The sequence below is a fragment of the Paramormyrops kingsleyae genome, chromosome 16 (assembly GCF_048594095.1).
Source record: "Paramormyrops kingsleyae isolate MSU_618 chromosome 16, PKINGS_0.4, whole genome shotgun sequence".
Lineage (NCBI taxonomy): Eukaryota > Metazoa > Chordata > Actinopteri > Osteoglossiformes > Mormyridae > Paramormyrops > Paramormyrops kingsleyae.
The window spans coordinates 12,371,536-12,390,848 of record NC_132812.1 but is presented as its reverse complement, the minus strand read 5'-3'; the positions used below and the strand labels follow the sequence as shown (position 1 = coordinate 12,390,848).

The 19,313-nt window shown below is 48.5% G+C and overlaps 1 protein-coding gene across 18 annotated transcripts in view; it reads right to left on the bottom strand.

The window, feature by feature from the left end:
- The window catches only part of tns1b (tensin 1b), a 156,143-nt gene that overhangs the window by 26,033 nt on the left and 110,797 nt on the right, over positions 1–19,313 (bottom strand). For all 18 annotated transcript variants that reach the window (XM_023841873.2, XM_023841878.2, XM_023841876.2 and 15 more), the window contains 6 exons: positions 18,514–18,626; positions 17,955–18,015; positions 16,395–16,470; positions 13,930–14,059; positions 13,563–13,628; positions 13,365–13,481 (listed from right to left, as the gene is read on the bottom strand). In XM_023841873.2, coding sequence (XP_023697641.2) covers positions 13,365–13,481; positions 13,563–13,628; positions 13,930–14,059; positions 16,395–16,470; positions 17,955–18,015; positions 18,514–18,626 — 563 coding nt within the window. The remainder of the gene's footprint in view (positions 1–13,364; positions 13,482–13,562; positions 13,629–13,929; positions 14,060–16,394; positions 16,471–17,954; positions 18,016–18,513; positions 18,627–19,313) is intronic.

Below are 19,313 nucleotides of genomic sequence, written 5' to 3'. Positions count from 1 at the left end.
CAACATAAAACAGACTTAAGGATTTGAGCGCTTTTTTTTCCTCATGATTCTGTGAAGGCCCATCTCCACACTCTGAGTCCCCACCACCAGCATGCAGCAGGTGAAAATGCCTGTAGCACATAAGTGATTAAACAGACCAGGGCTTCAAAGAGACCAGAACGGGGAGGAAAGCAAAGAGAAGAAGAGGAGAGCACAACGATCCTAAGTTAAGTGCGAAGACAGCCGTCTGCTAGCTCGATGCAGCCTATTCTAAGCCAAGCCCTTTACACAACGGAGCCAAACAGACAGTAGCAATGGGCTCTCGGATCACTTTTCAAAGACTCTGCTGACAACTCTTCAGTGACTTTGTTTCCTGGCAGGCAGATCAGCCCCCCCCTTCTGACAGCTTCTCTCAGAAAAAAAGACCCCCCCCCCCCCTCCTGATTCCCCTCCCACCACCGGTTCTGCTTTGGCAGCAGTTGCCCCCTCCAGTGTCGTCTCCCAGGGCTCCGAGGTGCCAGAGCGCTCCAGAACTCACTTATTAAAGTCATCCCGCCCAGAGCAGCACTGATTCGCAGCCTGCGTGACAAAGAGGGACCCCTGTTGGGGTGGTGTGGGGGGGTTCCTAAGGACCCCAAGAGCGGGGAGGGCTTCCCCCAGCGCGGAACTCTAAGTCCGGTCACCTACGCTTCGTTCTTCGGTGTGCAAGGAATGTGCACATGACAGCACTAGGGACGTACAGTGGGGACGATCCCCTTACTCTGGGTTTTTTAAAAATCAACTGCTTACAGGCAGATATGATATGATACAGCAACAGATAATTAATGAAAGCACCTGCCCATAATATCACACACAGCATAAACAGCTACTGCAGACACAAACAGGCCACTCCTTCCAGGGCCATTACACATCAGCACAACTACATCCATAACAGAGAGAGTATGGCATGAAGCCTACCTGGTCCTCAAGCGGATTCGTAGTAATCCTTGGCGCCAGAAAGTTGGTGAGATTTTTTTCTAGAAAGTCCTTGCAAAAAGTGAGCAAGGAGAAGCGAGGAGGATGAGCAGGTTTGGCCTAGAGCCTCACAGGGATCAGGTTTGCCTGCCGAGGACGGAACTCCGCTCCGTTCACTGGGAGTCCCCTGCCCTCTGACTCATGTGTATCACCTCTCAGCTATGCGTCTGACAGTACTGACATCACTGGCAGCGGGGGCGTCCTCCTGCGTCCCCCCTCCATTCCCCGCCTCCCAGTACCCCCCACCCTCCCTCATCCTCACGCATATAAACACAAGGGTGGCGCCACTGGGAGGGGCAGGGAGGAGACAGGGCAGCCCCGGCTGGGTACGCAATGGAAAAACACGCCCAGCTGTGGGGAAATGATGCAGAGGCTGAGGGTTGGGGGACTGACAGACTGGGGGGGGGCGGCTGTGGGACCGGGAGGACACGAAGAATTAGGAGATAGAGAGGTGTGTAAGGGGAATGAAGGTGCAGGGGAACGGCAAGGTATTGATGATCAGGAGAGAAGCCTTTATTCTAGCATTATTCTATCATGAACTACTAAATTAAGCTCTCCTAACACCAAGCTTAACACAAACGAGTAGTACACTGCAGACTTTCTGCCCACTCGGAAGACTGATGTCCAGATCAAAGTTTGCAGCCATTTTTTCCACTTGCTCTCACATTAACTTTCCATCCTGAAGACAACAAGCTATCTGTGGAGAATGCCCCCCCCCCCCCCCCCCCCCGCACCCCCCACACACATGGCGTAATTCACGCTCACAGCCTCGTCCCCCTCTGCCCCTTCGCTAGCCCCTTCCATCAGTATAAAGCCATGGTTACGGGGACAGTTTTGGGCTCAGACTGGTTTCCCCCAGGGTCGGCACAGTAGTTTCACCATTGGACCCCAGATCAAGGCCCTTAACTGCCCCAGGAACTGGCTGACCCCTTCTGTCTCAAACGTACTTCTCTTTGGATGAAAACATTGACTAAATCAATAGAAAATGAACCAGAACCCAAAGTCATTTTCCCGGCTAACAGAGGACCAGGGGGAAGTACCATCTCAGCCTGAGGGGTGGGGGGGGGGGGGTTGCAGACACTTTTACATCGAGTTCCTTGAGTGTGATACAGGTGTAGTCCGGAGGTTAAATACCCTCTGAGCGTTTGATTAACCGGATAACCTCCGCTTAAACCCACATGATGGCTAATCTATTAACAGCCCCCCTGGGTGATCCCATGATTCAGGTGCTGTCCTGGTCTTCTGTCTGAAAGCTGAATGTTTTTCGGCCACCTCCGAGAAGGGGCACAATTTTTTTACCATTAAAATATCCCAAAAAGATATCAGTCTGTCATAGCAGGCTGTTATTTTTGTGTTATGTCTTTCCCAGAAAAGCATCCTTTGAAACTAAATAGGTGTCATATCCTGAAATTGGAATAAGCGACTCTTGTAATATGAATACTTAACGGAAGATCTCTGGTGTCAGCAGGTCAAAAAGGGTTGAACAGTGCAGCTGATTCATGTTGTGATTTGTAGTAGGAAACTGGTCATTTCTGGTAAACTGCTTCATACACAGGAAGACCAGCAGTCCCAGGTTCATAAGGTTTTATTTGTCCTTCCTTGGATAAACACATTTTTCAGGAACATGTATATATGCAAATTTCGATTTATGTAAAAACCAATTTAAGTAAATCTGGATTTACGCAAAAAAAACATCCGTGATGGATGGTAAATCAGATTTACGTAAAATGCGACACTCATACCTGCAGGCCAGGCTTGCAAGTGGCTGCAGCTTTAGCGGCTATGGTCTGGACCTCAGCCTGACCTTGTCCTCAGATCTCGTCAGAGGTGGTCTACCATCTCTTCCAAGACAAACGCCTTGACAAGGAGTCACCAGTGAGTGGCCAGACCAACCCGGTGACAGCACAGGCCACCTGCAGATATCTCTGTGGCATTTCGCGTTTATCGGACATCTCTGTCAGCCACAGAATGTTCTAGCTCCTCATCTTCCAGGGCAATGAGGAAACGGCTGGCCAGAAGTCAAAGAGGACCACAGTAAGAATGTTGTTTATTTAAGCGTTTTTGACCGTGCTTAGCTGGACAGAGCATGACATTACAGTGGCTACGAGGAAGAAAAAGATGCTGACAAAAAGGCCAAGGGTTCGATGCACTCTCCAAGTTCAACAGTTTGCATCTGCAATGCATCTGGAATGCGGAGAATCCTGATGACCTGACAAAATGAATGAGCTCACACAGTTAATGAGCAAATCGTCCCACTGCCCAAGAGAAAAGGTTTCATACGGACACAATGTCCTATTACAAATCTGGATTGAGATAACAACTCAGTGAATAAATATCTTTTTAAGTGTTGATTACACATATACTCGTGCTTGTTCTAATTTTAATATGAAAACAGCAGATGTCAACAGGATGACTTTCCCTGTTAATATTACAATATGATAACAGAGTTGTTTCTGTGCTTATTTCTACCTCATCACTATGGAAAATAGGCAGGCCCTTTAAACATCAAACATACGTATTTATGCTTGATTTTCCTTACAACCTCGGCCCCAACCTTTCACGTAACAGGCACCCACTGCATCTCTCCCTTAACATTTCAGCAATGCTGTACCCAGTGGAGAACAGAAATGGTATAGAAGCAGTATGGAGATTCCTAGTACTTGAATAGGAATAGAAACGCTGCCATACCTGACGAGGAACAGAAATGGCGCCATTCCCAAAAAGGAACAGAAAAGCCACTGTAACTGATGGAGAACTGAAACACCGCCATACCCGACGGGGAACAGAAATGCTGCCATTCCCAATGGGGAACAGAAACACTGCCATACTCAGTGGGGAACGGAAATGTTGCCATACCCAACAAGGAACGAAACCACTGCCATACCCAATGGGGAACAGAAACAGCAGCACACTTGATGGGAATGGAAAAGCTGCCACAATCAATGGGGAAAGGAAACTCTGCTGCACCTGATGAGGAACGGAAACTCCGCCATACCTGGCAAGGAATGGAATCCCCTCCATACCTGATGGGGAACAGAAACGCTGACATACTTGACAGGGAATGGATACCGCACTATACCTGATGGGGAGCGGAAATTCCGCCGTACCCGACGAGGAACTTAAATGCTGCTGTATATGATGGAGAACAGAAACACCAGTGCACTCAACGGGGAACGGGAAGTGCAGGGTTGTGAAGATTAGAGAAACCGCATGCCCTGCGAGTGGGAATCTTGCGTGGTGGACAAATAAGACACAAACATCTGACCCTTAGGCCCCCCCACCGTGAGACACAAATGGGGCTACCCGACTGCCTCCACTCTGCTGTGCATGGAGAAACAGGACAGACATCAAAAAGGTCCGCCACCCGAGATTCCAGAAAGTCCCCCCCCTTGTGCATGCATGTCTGTGTGTGTGTTCCCTCCTTGTTTGCGACACTCACTACAGCATACCGTGACAATCTGGGGATGTTCAAGGGCCACATGTTGCTCCCAGGATGAGTCACGATGGCCAGTATTTACCAGAGCAGTCAGGAATGTTTATTACCATATGGCACGGCACAAGCACACCTGTGAACAAACCACATGTTCCTTGCTCCTGCCCAAGCGGAGAGGTGAGGCAGAGGTAATGAGTGTTGAAGAAGGTATGAGAGTCTGTCTGAGAAGACTCATGATTTGGACTGCTTCAACTTGGCAGAGATATACCAAAGGTAAGTAACTCTGATCTATACTCAGCATGGTTCAAGAGCCAAAAGTTGCTCCGACTAATGGAAGCTTTTAAATGCATGGCATTAAAAATTCATTTTAAAAGCATCGTCAGGAAAATTTGCAGATGAGCAGACCTGCAAAATGAATAGTAGAGAGATTGGAAAAAATATATAAGCATTTTTTTAATGCTATAGCTAGTAGATCCTAAAAACAAGAGCTGAAAGTATCCATCGGAAGTCCTTGCAGAGTAATATATAATAGAAATCACCTCAGGTTTCCCAGAATGCCTTACTTTGGCAGGGCAGTCATCCAAATTTCCGGAGTGCCTCTGCAACATGCAGACAACCCGCGCACGTCATTCGGCAGCTCAGGTTTCACGTGACCAATCAGGAAGCGGTGGGTACAGCCATCCACCAATGAGACGCCTCCAGTAGATAAATGGGTGCAGACTGTCATATAAATAGCCTGGGGCTTAATGGTGGGTCATTACGGTATCAGGTGGACTGATTAAATGACCTAAACAGTCTATGGATAGTGCATAACATGGGGTTGGCCACAGTCCTTCACGCAACATGCACACCTCCTTCAATGACCACACTCCATTCTTTAACACCCTCTGTCTGCTCCTGAGCCACTCGCTGCCAATGAATTGATACAAGAGTCCTGATCTGGGCTAGCGTGTCATTAGAGGTGACATAATGTCTCAGGGAAAGTGATCGGGCCGCTCCGGCTGCGGCGAGGCCCGGTCCGGCCCGTTTGAAGCGGCGGCTGCCTGTGGTCGGGGTGCGGAGTCGGCAGGGATGTGTAGCGCGTCATTCCCTGCATTCTGCAAAACCAGAGCGGGCCGAACCGCAGGGGCCGGCCCCTCCGCTCTCCATGCGGCCAAGCCTGGGAAGAGGGCTCTTTCATTTGCAGAGACGGAGAAAAAAGAAACTGGACGACCCCAGTGGACTTTTTAAAAACAAATTAAAAGGCCAATTTTATTATAACGAGCTGGATGTCCGGCTCGGGCCTGTGGGTGACGTCAGCGCTTTCATCGCCTTCACGTGTGACACAGCCCCTGTGTACCTTGGGACATGTGGGAAAACAGCAACAGAACAGGAAGACCTCATATTAGATGGTTCCTCAAAAGTGGGGGGGGGGGGCTGAATGGGATAGGGCACTGCGCCTATGATTGGAAAATTGCTTGTTTAAATCCCAGGGTCAGCAGAGTGAATTTACCATTGGGGCCTTGAGCAAGGCCCTTAACCTCCAACTGTTCCAGAGACTGACACTGATCTTCTCAAAAAAAATGTACTTTGCTTTGGATAAACATAAGTGTGAAAAATCCCACCTCGTTATCGAAAGTGCCTCATGTCTAAAATGGCAATTAAGAAAGGAGTCTGAGGTTTCATCCCTGGCAGTGTGACCTAGGGCCATGGGATCCTGGCCATTCTGCCTGGTTCTCTTGACGTTCTCCCAAACATCCGCAAGGAGGGGGATCACTCTGATGGATCTACTTTGGTTACAATCGACATTCTGTTTGGCTTCCCTGTGTTTATTATTACGATGTACAAACACGCCACATTGAATCCTGGCACATTCCAAACACTGGTGCTGATGTCGCCGGGTGGAAAATTACTCAGGGGGCGAAAGGGTGCCATCTTGCCAAGATTCTCTTTAAAGTCCCAATCTATTGGAAAGTGCATGCGAGGTCCTGCGTGGTCGCATCCCAGAGTGCTGGTGCATCGCTGCCGCTGTGAACGTCCCACTTTGCAGCTCAGGGGTGAGACGGATCGGCCTCGTAAATAGCAGCATGGCCACCTGCTGAGGGCCATTTGGAGCTATTTAAGGGTTAGGGTCAGAAATAGGTGATTCAAGGGGGTGTGCAAAAATACGGAATATAAAACATATGAATGCCCCCCCTACTGGTTCGCACCCAAAGCCGAGCTTGATCATTCTCCGCACTACATAGAGACAATTATGTGGCAGGCCAATGGTGCCAAGTGCAAAGGTCAGTCATTAAGGCTCCTGTGCCACATGACATCACACCAAGTCCAGGTCCTTGGGGACAAACTTGTCACCACCTGTTAAGTCACCTCTTTGGACCACCATGCCAGAGACGACATGTCACAACATCTGCATACATGTGTTTGCTTGATTCATTTTTCTCCCTCGGGGATCCTGCATTCACTTTATTTGTGTCAGTGACTAATGTGTGCCAGTGATCATGTAAGGACTTCTGAGTGTCACATGTCACCCAGAGCAACTCTGTCACATCACCTCAGACCTCCGTGTAGAACTGCCAGCCCTGTCTTAAAGCAACCTTGAGATGGTCTGGCACAATGTTTCCCAGTGTTGGAAGTGCCAATGCCAGTCTTCTGTTCTCTGACCAAACTGTTGGCCAGGGCTTTATGGAGAAAGCTCTGGGCACACCTCCCTAAATTACTGAGGGGGGGGGGGCACTTTGAAGGGATGTGTCCCAAGCCCATACCAGGACCATGAAGTCAGACTGGATGGGGCTGAAAATGTGCACCTTGTGGGCAGTGCATTCAGGTTGCTGAGCCGGAACACTGGAGTGACCTCATCATCCATAAAGGAGAAAGATGCTGAGGACCTCGGATATCCCTTCGCAGTCAACATGCCGAGAAACATAGCATCCTGAAGCTTTGATATGACACAGGAGGAAAGCAACAGATATGAGAAGCTTCCGGAACACACCCCCACCATTGCTCACTGGTAACAGCACCGAGTAACGACTCAAGGACCGGTCAGACCACAACGCCTCCCACAGAGAAACACAAAACAGCTCTGCACCTGAAAACCCCTGGATGCCCCTTTGCTACACAATAAAGGCTAAACTACCAGGCCTGCTCCAATGTGGGCATGTGAGTCAGCCCTGAACCGGTAATTGATAGGTGCCACCACAACGAACAAAGGTGATACTGGGACCCACACACATGCCTCCCGCTGCTGTCACTCCCTGCACAGCTGGATACCCCCACCCCAACAGCTGTTCACACTGATCACAGATCAGATTTATTTTTTCCCCATAAAGCTGCAAATATTTATAAAGGTGTGGCCCTCGTACTACTGCTACCAGACACAAGTCAGGGGTCTCCGATGGTGAGACTCGGAGCCAAAAGGAAACGACCAGGCAGAATTTGGAAGTGATATAAACGCAACAGCATTTACTGACACACCTGCCGTGAGCACCTCAGGACCGCGCGGAACTGCTAACAGTGAGAAACAGCAAAGTGATTATATCCAAAGAGCCACACAGAGACAACGTCATAAAGCACTGACATGCTGTATATCACAAATTTCAAATAATGTATGCTTAAAAAATATTACCGGTCGAAAATGGCAATAATTTCCATAAAACAAACATAAAACATGTTTTAGAAGCAAATATTAATTCCTCAATAAAACCCTTCTTTTTAGTTCTATAGTCAGTAATACATGAAAAATAATATTCAGATACATACCCTTACAGTATATATGAGAGAAAGATAAAGATTCTCTCCAGACCTAATTTTTTTCTTGCATTCTGCAGTCGCAGTAAATGCACTTTTTTCTCCATTCGTCACTCCAGGAGTGACAGCAGCTCATCCCAGTGTGCATGTGTGCGGGCGAGCGGGCGCGCGCTTGCTCTCCTCCGTAACCGCTCTCCCCATGGCGCTAACCTCCCTTGGCGGTCTCTGCAGACGTGGCTGGCCCCATAGCCTCCCCCTGCCGATCGCCCGGGCCTCACTCACCGTCTAGTCAGCTCCTGGGACTGCCGTCAGGACGCACAAAAGCCTTCCGAGTGGCGAAGGGCTGGAGGCGCTGGGCACAATGGTCCCACCTCTGTGCGCCGGGCGCGATTCCCTCCCCTCTCCTAATCCCCTCTCTCCCTGCCACCGCGCACTGCGCTCCGAGCTATTCCAGAAATGCCGCGGGCCGTGCCGTGGCCAAATATGGGAAGAGCGCCGGTAAAAACCGGTGCTGAGCGTCTGGGCTGTCGCATGGCCCCCTGCTGGGCAGACTGAAGAGCTCCTCCTGTCCCCCTCGCTCCCACACTCTACCTCTGCGTTTACCCCTAGCCCTTCTCCCTCCAGGATTCTGCCTCTGTGTTTGCCCCTGACCCCCACCCCTCCCAGACTATACCTCTGTGTTTACCCCCAGCCCCCTACCTCGAAGACTCTGCCTCTGTTATTACCCTGGTCCTCCTTCCTCCAGGGACTCTGCCTCTGTGTTTACCCCCAGCCCCCTACCTCCCGGATTGTGCCTCTGAGTTTACCCCTGACCCCCCTCCCTCCCAGACGCTCCCTCTGCATTTATCCCGGTCCGCTGCAACCCTCCTCACAGCCTCGCAGCGGTCTGCATCTAAAGTTTCCAAGAACGGCTCCGAAAAACTTGTTCAGAAATTTTTTCCGACTACTCTTCCAGCTAAACTCTATCCTCCCTCCAAGCTCGTCCAATTGAAAGTCAACATTTGATTTTCCATTTGCTTCTATGATGATTTTGATCAATTAACATGATGTTTTCAATTAATTTTATTCCACGCAATTTCTCTGATGACTCTGATGAAGTCAATCGATTGGTGCTTTCTCAGAACATCCCAGCATCACCAGACCATGCTGGGGGGGGTTCATGGTGCTGAGAGCCTGCTATTCATATGACAGTCCACACAGACAGTCCAAGATGTAACCTTGGCAGCAGCAGCTGTCGAGCTCTGGGGATCTATAGGAGGAGCTGAGATAAGAGATGGAGCAGAAGCACCTGTGAAATGAAGACGTACGCAGCACACACAGCCAGCAGGGCAGGGCTACAGACCACCGAATGTCTACTCACTTCATCTCATATAGACCGTGAGGCTCATCATCACACCTACAAATCAGAACTGAGCGACCCTCCAGTACTAACTCATTTTTATAAAGTGCGTTTGTTGCACAGCCAGTTAGGACGATGTGCCTGTAATCAGAAGGTTGTTGGTACAATTCCCTGGGTGAGTGGACTGATTTCACCACTCGAGTCCTGAGCAACACCCTCATCATTCCCCAGTTGCTCCAGGGACTGACTGATGCTGCTGTCTCTACTACACAATGCTTTGGGTAAAAGTGTCTGCCAAAAAAATAAAAGTTAATTCCAATCATTGCATTTTAACAGTATTCCTTCAAAACTGCCTAAAGTAAATTTCTTTCTTTGGCAGTGCCGATCCTTTATCTTTCCCAATGGACCCCCAGGACTTCTGAACACTTAAAGAATTGCAGTCACAGTTACTATAAAATCATCCTGCTTCATGCATTACAAAATTAAAATAAAAACAGCCAATTCCGGCGGCTGAATCTCACAACAGCGTTAGGATTCTGCAAAATCGACACACTGGCTACAGGTCGCTTTGGACGTCCAGACTTGGGAGACAGACCCCCAAGAGCCCCCCTCCCAAACCCCTGGCCTGATCACGGGGCACTGAAGATGGGGGGGATTCGCTTACACCCCCGGGTTGCCACTGCAGAGACTGACGCCCAGCTATTTTAGAGGCAGCTATTTAGGTCCTGACTGACAGGCAGACGAGTCACTTTATGGCCCAGTACGCTCCGTAAAGGGGGGCAGAGGATAGGAAATGTCCCAAATGTCCTCACCTGTCATCGTCCCCCCCTGATCAACAGGCACAGCAGCTACATGACACTATTCTCTTTTCATGCCGGACAAGTTTGCAGTAGAAACCTACATGAAGAGGCCAGACTACAAACAGCTAAAGATGGGCAGTGTAAGAAAAGCCATTTTTAAAAATGTCAAACAGGTCGCGATACAGCACTGTCAACAAATGGCACTGAGAAGGCCAGGGACAGGCGACAAAAGTGACATGACCCTCGATTGCCATTAGCTGTCCGGCAAGGTCTGCTGACAGCATGACACCAATCGCCTGGGTAAAAGGTGGCCACGGAGGATGACCAGGAATTCGGACACGGAAACTTGCCCAGAATGTCTGAGGCAGAAGCCCCAGAATCCCACAAAGTCACATGGGAGGGAGAGGAGGAGAAAGAACAGCAATGCCGCGACAGCGCGGCCCCTGACCTGCGGGGGACGGCCCGCGGAGGAGCATGTCACGCTGCGTTTATGCTCCACGGCCCAGATGGTCCTCACCCCCGGGGCCTGGAAGCCATGACGTGTCGCAGTTGTTTACACTTTGCACTGCACACTGCCCCAAGACCTAAACACTGTCACAGTGACAGGTTGGAGTGCTCCGGTGCATGCGGGTGGAGATAAACATTTAACCCTCTGCCCCACGCATTAACTTCCTGCCGAAGGGACAAAAGCGGGTGGGATATCTTTAGATGACCTCACTGCAGTTAGTCTGAGTAGAGCGTCGATCTCACATGCTGTCTCGTGGGATAGCATGATGGGATATTTGAAAACCAAAGAATTCCTATGTGCTTATACAAAGGGCAAATAAAGAAGCACCATCATATATGCTGTTAAGGGGCATTTAGCCTTCAGCAAGACTATGTCAAAAGAAACAAAACTCCTCACAAGGTTACACTAGTCCAGAATCAGAAAGATCCATAATAATAATAATAGATACTTCATTGATCTCCAAGGGGAAATTGCCTTCACGCCTCCCTCAACTTGCTCTTTGTAGAGTAAGCCACCTATGAAGGGCAGCCACCCACAGCGGCACCCAGGCAGCTGGGGGTTAAGGGCCTCGCTCAAGGACCCACAGACATGCTGAGGCTGGTGACCTTGTGATTACAGGCACACAGGTTTAGCCCACTGCGCCACACACTGCCAAACTGGCACATTGTGTTATGAATACAAGGAATTTGTCCTGGTGGGTGTGCCCTGTAACACACAAGGCAATTTCAAGACAATTTACAAATTAATACACACGAAACTTTACAAATACTTTTAACACTAGACCGGGGTAGGGAACCTGATCCATGGAGAGCCAAATCAGCCAATAACAGTGGCTCCCCAGGACGGGAGTCGAAATCCGGCGCTTTATTAATGGCTGATTGAGAGGTCATCCCAAATACCCGCATCCGCAGCGACTCTCTGCGGATCAGGTTCCCCACCCCTGCCCTACATTCGACCTACAGTCATAAGCAGCATGGGAAGGAATAAAGGGTGAAAAAAGAAAAGACACAGACAGACAGACAGACAGACAGACAGATAGATAGATAGATAGATCATCATTAAACTGCCATAAAACTGCATATATGACCCATCCTGCACTGAGAATATTATGAGGTTGGACAATGCTACCTCTGCCATAAGTTCTCCACGTACCCCCATCTTTAAACTGCAGGCCTGGGTCTACCTTGTCCATGTTAAATGCAACAAGTCATAATTACAATGCAAATAATCACCCAATATAAAAATAACTGTGGTGCAGACTAACAGCTAGCGATTTACAGGTATGTCACCCGGCGTATGATCTTAACGTTGAGGAATGAGTCTGAGGTAATGCTTCTGGAAACTGTTTCTGGCCTGGGCAGTGTCTGACCTTCCTGACGCAAGGGGTTAAAGAAAAAAAATAACACGGCTCGTGTGAAAACAACGCTCACTCCACCGCGTCTCAGATGAAATCACCCGTTCACACGCAGACTGACATTAGTCAGACAGAGACAGCTGCCCCTTATCGACACGGATACAACCGGTGTAGCCAGATAACACTAACCCCGGCTGGTTTTCTGACAGTACCGTGAGACGGGCATATTTCTCACGTCTTCTGCTCAGACACTTAGCATAATTTGGTCGCAACGGAGCAGAGATGGGACCCCTCACCCTACTTCTGATGAGTGTGTCTGGTTCTGTGGGTTAAGACTCCGCACCAATGGTTGGAAGGTAGCCGGGTCAAATCCTATGGTCATTCAGAGGTTTCACCATTGGGCCCTTGAGCAAGGCCCTTAACACCAATTGCTCCAGGGACTGGCTTACACTGCTTTCTTAATTCTATGTTTTCAAGATCATTTATTTGTCACATACATGTTATGCAATGAAATGTATTACCTATTTCCAGTGAAATGTATGTTGCTTTGGATAAAAACCATCTGCTAAGTAGATAAATGCATTACATAAACGTTCTGGTGTTCCTCCATTCACATCCACATGCATAAGGTGCTTGAGTATACATGTAGCAGGCATGTGGCTGTTCTCAGAGTTCCCTGTGAAGAAGGGGACACCTGACAGCAGACTCATTCATTCTGAAAAATATATTGGTTAACCTACTGTTGGCCAAGCCATCCAAGGCATTGATCGCTTCACCACTGAGAAACTGCCATCGCTACTGTTTATCAAATTATCTCCCACAGAACCAGCCTCACTGCCAGTCACCAGCCTGACAGATGAACTCATTTCTCCATGTCTGAAGCCAACTATAGGCACAATCATTTCAAAGGAAGCAGCATCCAGCCCATTAACAGGGTTGCCAACTTTGGTCAGCTGGCTGGAGAGATTTTCAATTCAAGGCAAGTCTGTACTCACACGCATTTACATGGATGTAAGAGTTTCATTACCTTGTAAATAGTCTACAGTTTTTGCAAACTACCCCAACAGTTCTGATGTAGCTAATTTTAGGTTTATAATGGAATAATATAGATTTTCCGTAAGATTTTTTGCGTGAGAGTCCGAAAGTGTTAGTGTCATGCCAGACATGTGACAGTTGGCAGCCCTGCGTTAACCCATTGTGATGTTACTCACCCTCTGTGTTGTCCTCAGGGCGCTGGATGAAATTCTCATATGAATCCCAGCGGATGAGCGGGTCTTGGGTATTGTAGTCCACGGAAACGCTGGGTCCATTCTCCAGGTGGTCCATCCCTGCGGGGTAAACAAAAGGGTTCTCAGGGGTGGCTGGGCCTCATTCCCATCATTACATAGGTACACACTGCCAGCTCGTACCTTGGATTTTCTCCGGCCCGAAGGAGAAAACAAACTCCACCTTCCCGTACTCTGGGAATCGCTCATCTGGTCCAGGAAAAAAGGAGAGATCAAAAACAGAGAAATAGCAAGGCTAAAATGCAGCTTTCAAACATTAGCCCACGGCTGGATCTAACTCCGACATGTGTGGCTCTGTTCCAGGATAAATTACAGCTCCATATAGATTATGCATTTAATTCCCCAAGGTATTTGCAGAGTACAAAATGTTGGACAGGGTTCCAGAACAAAACGGCCAGTTATTTTGAGCATTAAACATCTTTGAAAAAGTCCCGGTCTCATTTAGCGGTCCGTGTCGACGCTAATGCTAATGGCATTGTCCCAGCCTCACCTCTGAAGGTCTCGTCCAGCTCGTCCTTGCCGAAGATGATGCCCAGGTCGTGCACGGCGCAGGTGTGGAACTGCACCCGGAAGATGACATCCCTGGTGGGGCTGCGGAAGCGCTTGTGGTAGCATTTGAGCTGTGGAGAAGAACAGGATGCCGGGGAGGGAAGCATTAGCCGGAAGCTATGAGTGCTTATCCAAAGCAGGTCAAGGAGAAATCTCCCTACATCTCTCTGTCGCCTGGCCACTGTGTGGCAGAGCATCCTCTAGCGTGCCAGCCTGCTGTTCTGGTGTTTGGACCCTCTTACTTATGTCCAGATGCCCTCTAAAGAAAGCAGCAGAGCCACACAGACTTGTAAATACATATCCTCACCTTCCACGGGCAATATGTCACCCAGCCAGCCTGTTTTCGCACACGCTATGGCCTTATGCAGACAGAGAGAAGGCCTGGGCAGGAAATCCTCCCCTAACCAGCAGTGTTGGACATTTTAGGTCCAGGTAGAAACAAAGTCTTGGTCTGGATTTGCAGTGCCTGGACCTAAAATGCCCAACACTGTCAACCAGTACATTTTCAGGTAACCCTAGAGCATATCCCATATAGCAGAGGGGGCAGTCTGGACAGGATACCAGTTGCTAAGGACTAGTTACCTGGTTAATGTGCATTCACACTGTACATTCACACTGTACATTCAAACTGTAGTCAAGCTACTTCAGGGTGGAAAATCGCAGCTCTATAAGGCTATACAATAGAGAGGAGAAGCTTCATTTTATGGATCGCTGTTCTTCGTGCCAATCCAGTTACCCCTTGCTGCATTTTATCCAGTGTAACTCACAAGATGCACCCTGTAGGGCAACTTGTACCCCCCTCCCCAATGTAATGAATTAAAGAAAAACATTCCGTGGTCCTTTGCCAATGAAGAAAACCCAAACCCTCCACTGGCTGGACTAAAAAAACTATAATTACAAAATTCAGTGGGAGGGCAGATGGATGCAGGGAATGTACAGGTTTTCTATTCATGGAGACGGAAGCAAAACAAACAAACTAAAATTGAGGAAGAGAGGGAAAAAGCCAAACATCCTGTGGTTTCTTTTGGCTAGAATGTGACAGTGGACAGCTCCCTCAAGGAGGGGGCACGTTGGATTTTTGGGGGTGGGGGCAAGGAAGCGCAGTCAATAAGCCAATTTTCAGAAAACAAAACAAATCATATAACAGTAAAAGAGCCATTTGGGCTGCCCAGCATACTGATGAAGTATGATATAGGTTAAACCTACAGATGTGCAGTCTAGGAGAAGCCAACAAAAGTCTATTTAAAATTCTAATTTTACTGCCCTCTGAAGAGCAGAAAATAACATCATAATATGAGACAGAGACAATAAAAGTTGATTAAACGGTGCAATTTATGCAGCCCAGTATGGAATCACAAAAAAAGCATGCAATGCGGGTTAATGCGTATTTTCATTTGTTGATATTATAGCTATAATCTTAGTCATTTAAACTTGATTTATTGTCATGCATGACTAGTCCATATTGTTTGCTTTTAAAGCATTCCGCGAAAACCAATACGCTCAGAGTAAATAACAGACTAGCTTTGGCTTTGCAGAAAGTATAATACAACTCCAGTCCTCGAGTTATATCACAGTGAAAACATTAATAATGACGTGCATATCTTCATAATTAATGACATCATCTCAAGACATGGCCAATCAGCTTCTTGGTGTTACTGACCACCTCTTCTATAAAAAACCTAATAGGTCTTACGTAAGTTTTGCAGGCGACCGGAGGGGAAGCCTCCTAATCCCTGTCCAGTGGGGAATTCCTGAAAGCTGGACATCGTGTGCTAATGATAGCTTCAGTGAGGCGTGCCCCTACCCCAAACGTTCGTTTTAATATGTCCCATTTGACAGATGTGCTGCCGGATGACCTGTTGTGAAACCAGAGGACAAACACACGTGTCTGCCGGCAGTAAAACCGTGCTCATGCCGGACACTAGAGCCACGGCACTCCTGAAGAATTCTCATAAAACGTCTCCTCTGGCCCACTTGGATCTGGCCATCGCTGGATCTGGGCTCCAGGGTGGAAGAGTCCGGGCCTTGACGACCGGTATTCGAGGAAACTCGTGTTCGCGATGTTATATGAATAAAGAATTTTCTTGGGTAACTCAACATTCTGGTCATAGGTCAACTTTTATAGAAAGTTCCTTCCAGTCTAGGCCAAAGCCTATGTCGCATTCTAGGTAAGACTCACTCCATGACCCCTGAATATTCTTAATGTTTCAGCTGATTTGAATAGTTGTCTTATTAGATTCTTGATTTGTTTGGAAGATGTTCTGTAGCTTTTGCTTCTGTGCTACACCTGTACCTGGGCATTCAATGGAAGCTCAGCCTAGCTGCACTCATGCCTAGTCAAATGTCGGTCTAAATCTCAATGAGCAAAGTCAGAAATGAAAGCAGTAAGGGTGCCTGTGGTCTTACCAGAATATCGCCCTTGAGCAGCAGGCCTGGCTCGATGGTGATGCAGATGCTGGTGTGACTGTCCCCTTGGACGTTGCTGTAGGATTAACACCGAAGGTGGGTATTAGGAATGCTGCATGCTCCCCTTCGGGCTCTAATCAGTAAATAAATCTGTGCAACATGCTGAGGGCTTCTTTTTCGATTCAATGCAATTCAATTAACTTTTATATATCACCCTTCACAACAGGCTTGCCCCAAAGCACTTGACAAGGATGTGTGGCAATCCATTACTGTTTTGTTTTTACAAAATGGTGCATGAAACAGGGAAAAGGGAAGTGAGAAAGAAAGAAAGAAAGAAGACAACAGAGGAAAAGAACGAAAAACTCCCAAATAGGGAGATAAAAACCTCTGGGGGTCCAACCCCCCTGGGCATGATGTAATTATAGAAAACGGAGGAAATGAGTCTGCTTTAATAAAAGCAAGGTGTCAGCTGTGGTTTCCTTTGTAATGCTCTGAGCATTATTCCACAAAGCCAACGACTGCCATTCATGGCTAGCATAGCTAAGAGAACAAATGCCAGACTAGCTGCTCTTACCAAAGGTGTTTATCTCAACCCGTCTGTGATCAGAAAAGGTGTTGCTTGTGCAACATCAGAGGAATGAGGGAGCATTTGGCAAATGAGTATCCGGCCCCCAGTGCCAGCCGTCACTTATGTCGGCTGGAAGCAGAGCTGATTAGCAGGTATGAAACTCCAATGCTTGTGAAAGACCTGTCTATGACAGCACAGCTGAGCGCATTCCCGTGGGAGAGCAGATAATCGGCGGCTAATCTCTTAATGAGGCACAGAGGCAGGAACGCCGTGACGGGCCAGCCAGGTGGGGCCGCAAGCTCGGCGGCGAGCCCCAGTCCAGCTAAGCCCACTCATTGTGGCCATTTAGCACGGCAGCATTAGCAGTGAAACAGCGGAGGAGGATGACGAGGGTGTGCCTCTCTCTGGACGAGAAGACCGCACTTGTCGAAGGTAAGATGTTATTTCAGACAATAAAACCAGGATCCCGATTCCATCTGCGGCCATTAAGCCAGTAATGTTGTAACAGCCCTCGTGGGAACTGGGAAACCCAAAACGGTGCCATCCTTTTTTCACCACACTTTCCATGCACAGGGAAACCTCTCCTTCTCCTGCACATCAATCTCCAGGAAAAAAAAAAAAGCTCCATATCCAAGACCTTTCCAGAAATACCCTGGGGAGCAGGGAAACTGGCGAGTTTGGAAGAACAACACATGTCTGCAGGTCACTCGGCTACCCTGTGATTTCTAACGTCAGTGCAAGTCTATGTAAGGAGGATGTAAAATACATCAAAACTAAATAAAGCACATATGAATGTGCATTAGTGTGCACTAAAAAAGAGGGTGAGACCACCTCATTCTAAATGCCCCTTGATGTGAGGTGAAGGTGTTGAGGGAAACCAGAAGCCATTATTTGACGCCTATAAGCATAGCGTGCAGGGAGCTGTGCCATCTAAGGGAAAATGAGGGAGAGTCAGAGGCGGGAGACGGGAGACGGGGTGGAGGTTCTCTTACTAGATCCCAGATGTGTAGACGGGCTGCATGGCCTGGTAGATCTTGAGGAAGGGACGGCAACCTGGAGGAGGTATGGGGAAAACAGGAGTAATGACGACGTCAACAATGACATGGAGGGAGAGGATGTACAGGTGGACTGATCATAATCAGGCACCTCTGGTAGGCCAGCAATGGTGCCCCTTTGTGATTCCCTTTGTGGTGCAAATGCAGACAAACCCCCCCCCCCCATCCATCACCCCCAAACCGACGTGGATCAACACCAGGCGCTGTTCGAAGGCAAGATTCAGTGCCAGCACTCCCCATCCCAGAAAACTTCACAGCCCAGAGGTAGGGGGTGGGGGGCACAGGGCACCAGCAAAGAAGCTTGCCGCAGGGAGGGTGTGGGGGCAGCTCTGGCAGTAAACTGTGCCAAGGGGTGGGGTAGGGCCATTAGCCATTTTCTATGTTGGCTGCCCCTCAGAAGATGACGCCCTAGTGGACTGACCTGCACTGATCGACATCATGGCCACGCCCACCCAGCGTCAATCAAAGGAAGGAAGAGAAGAGATGTAACGCTCACCTCCTTGGGACTCAAAGTTAGGTATCCCATGCATGATGACATGGTGCAGGAACAGGGGCTTGTTGTTTATCTTGATGTGTCCGGACAGCAGGCCGCTGAAGTACTGTACGTATCTGGCAAAGGGGAAGACAACGGCGTTGCTTGGCAGCCATACAGTAAGCCCATTACCACTATGACATCACAAACCATGTGACATAAGGCCCCAAATACAGTGGGTTCATATTTTATATGCATTCAAATCTTAAAATCTTAAAATAACATCATACATCTTTTTTCTTTCTGATGAGCGAATTATGCTATTTTTATTTGATATTAATTCAATAAGAAAAATCGATGCTTAAATATGCACAGTTCGAAATGGTTTCATATCCAGAACACGCCTCTTATGTAAACTGAGAGCCCTCTGTGTATCTGCACAGCTGCGGTCCAGCGGATGTCACGGGGTCACCTATCAGCACCTGTACGCTAGCTGTGTTAGCTTTGCCCTCCCTGCCAGGTGTTCGCAAGGTCACGCACCTCCACGACTGGCTGACTCCGAATGGAAAAACACCGCTGGATTTCCATCCAAGAGCAGCGACCCCCCGCTGTGCTGGGGGCAGGAGGGGTCTCAGCCCAACCACGACAACCCTACCGCTCCTCTGCCCTCGTCCCACCTCAAGCAGACCACAGTATGTCAGCAAGCTATCATCAGAGTCACGATACTATCTTATCTTTTTTCCTCAGCTGCATGGTCTCTTTAAATCTTTTGTAAAGGAGAATGGTGGGGTGGGGGGGAGATCACCAGGAGTGTTCTGGAACAC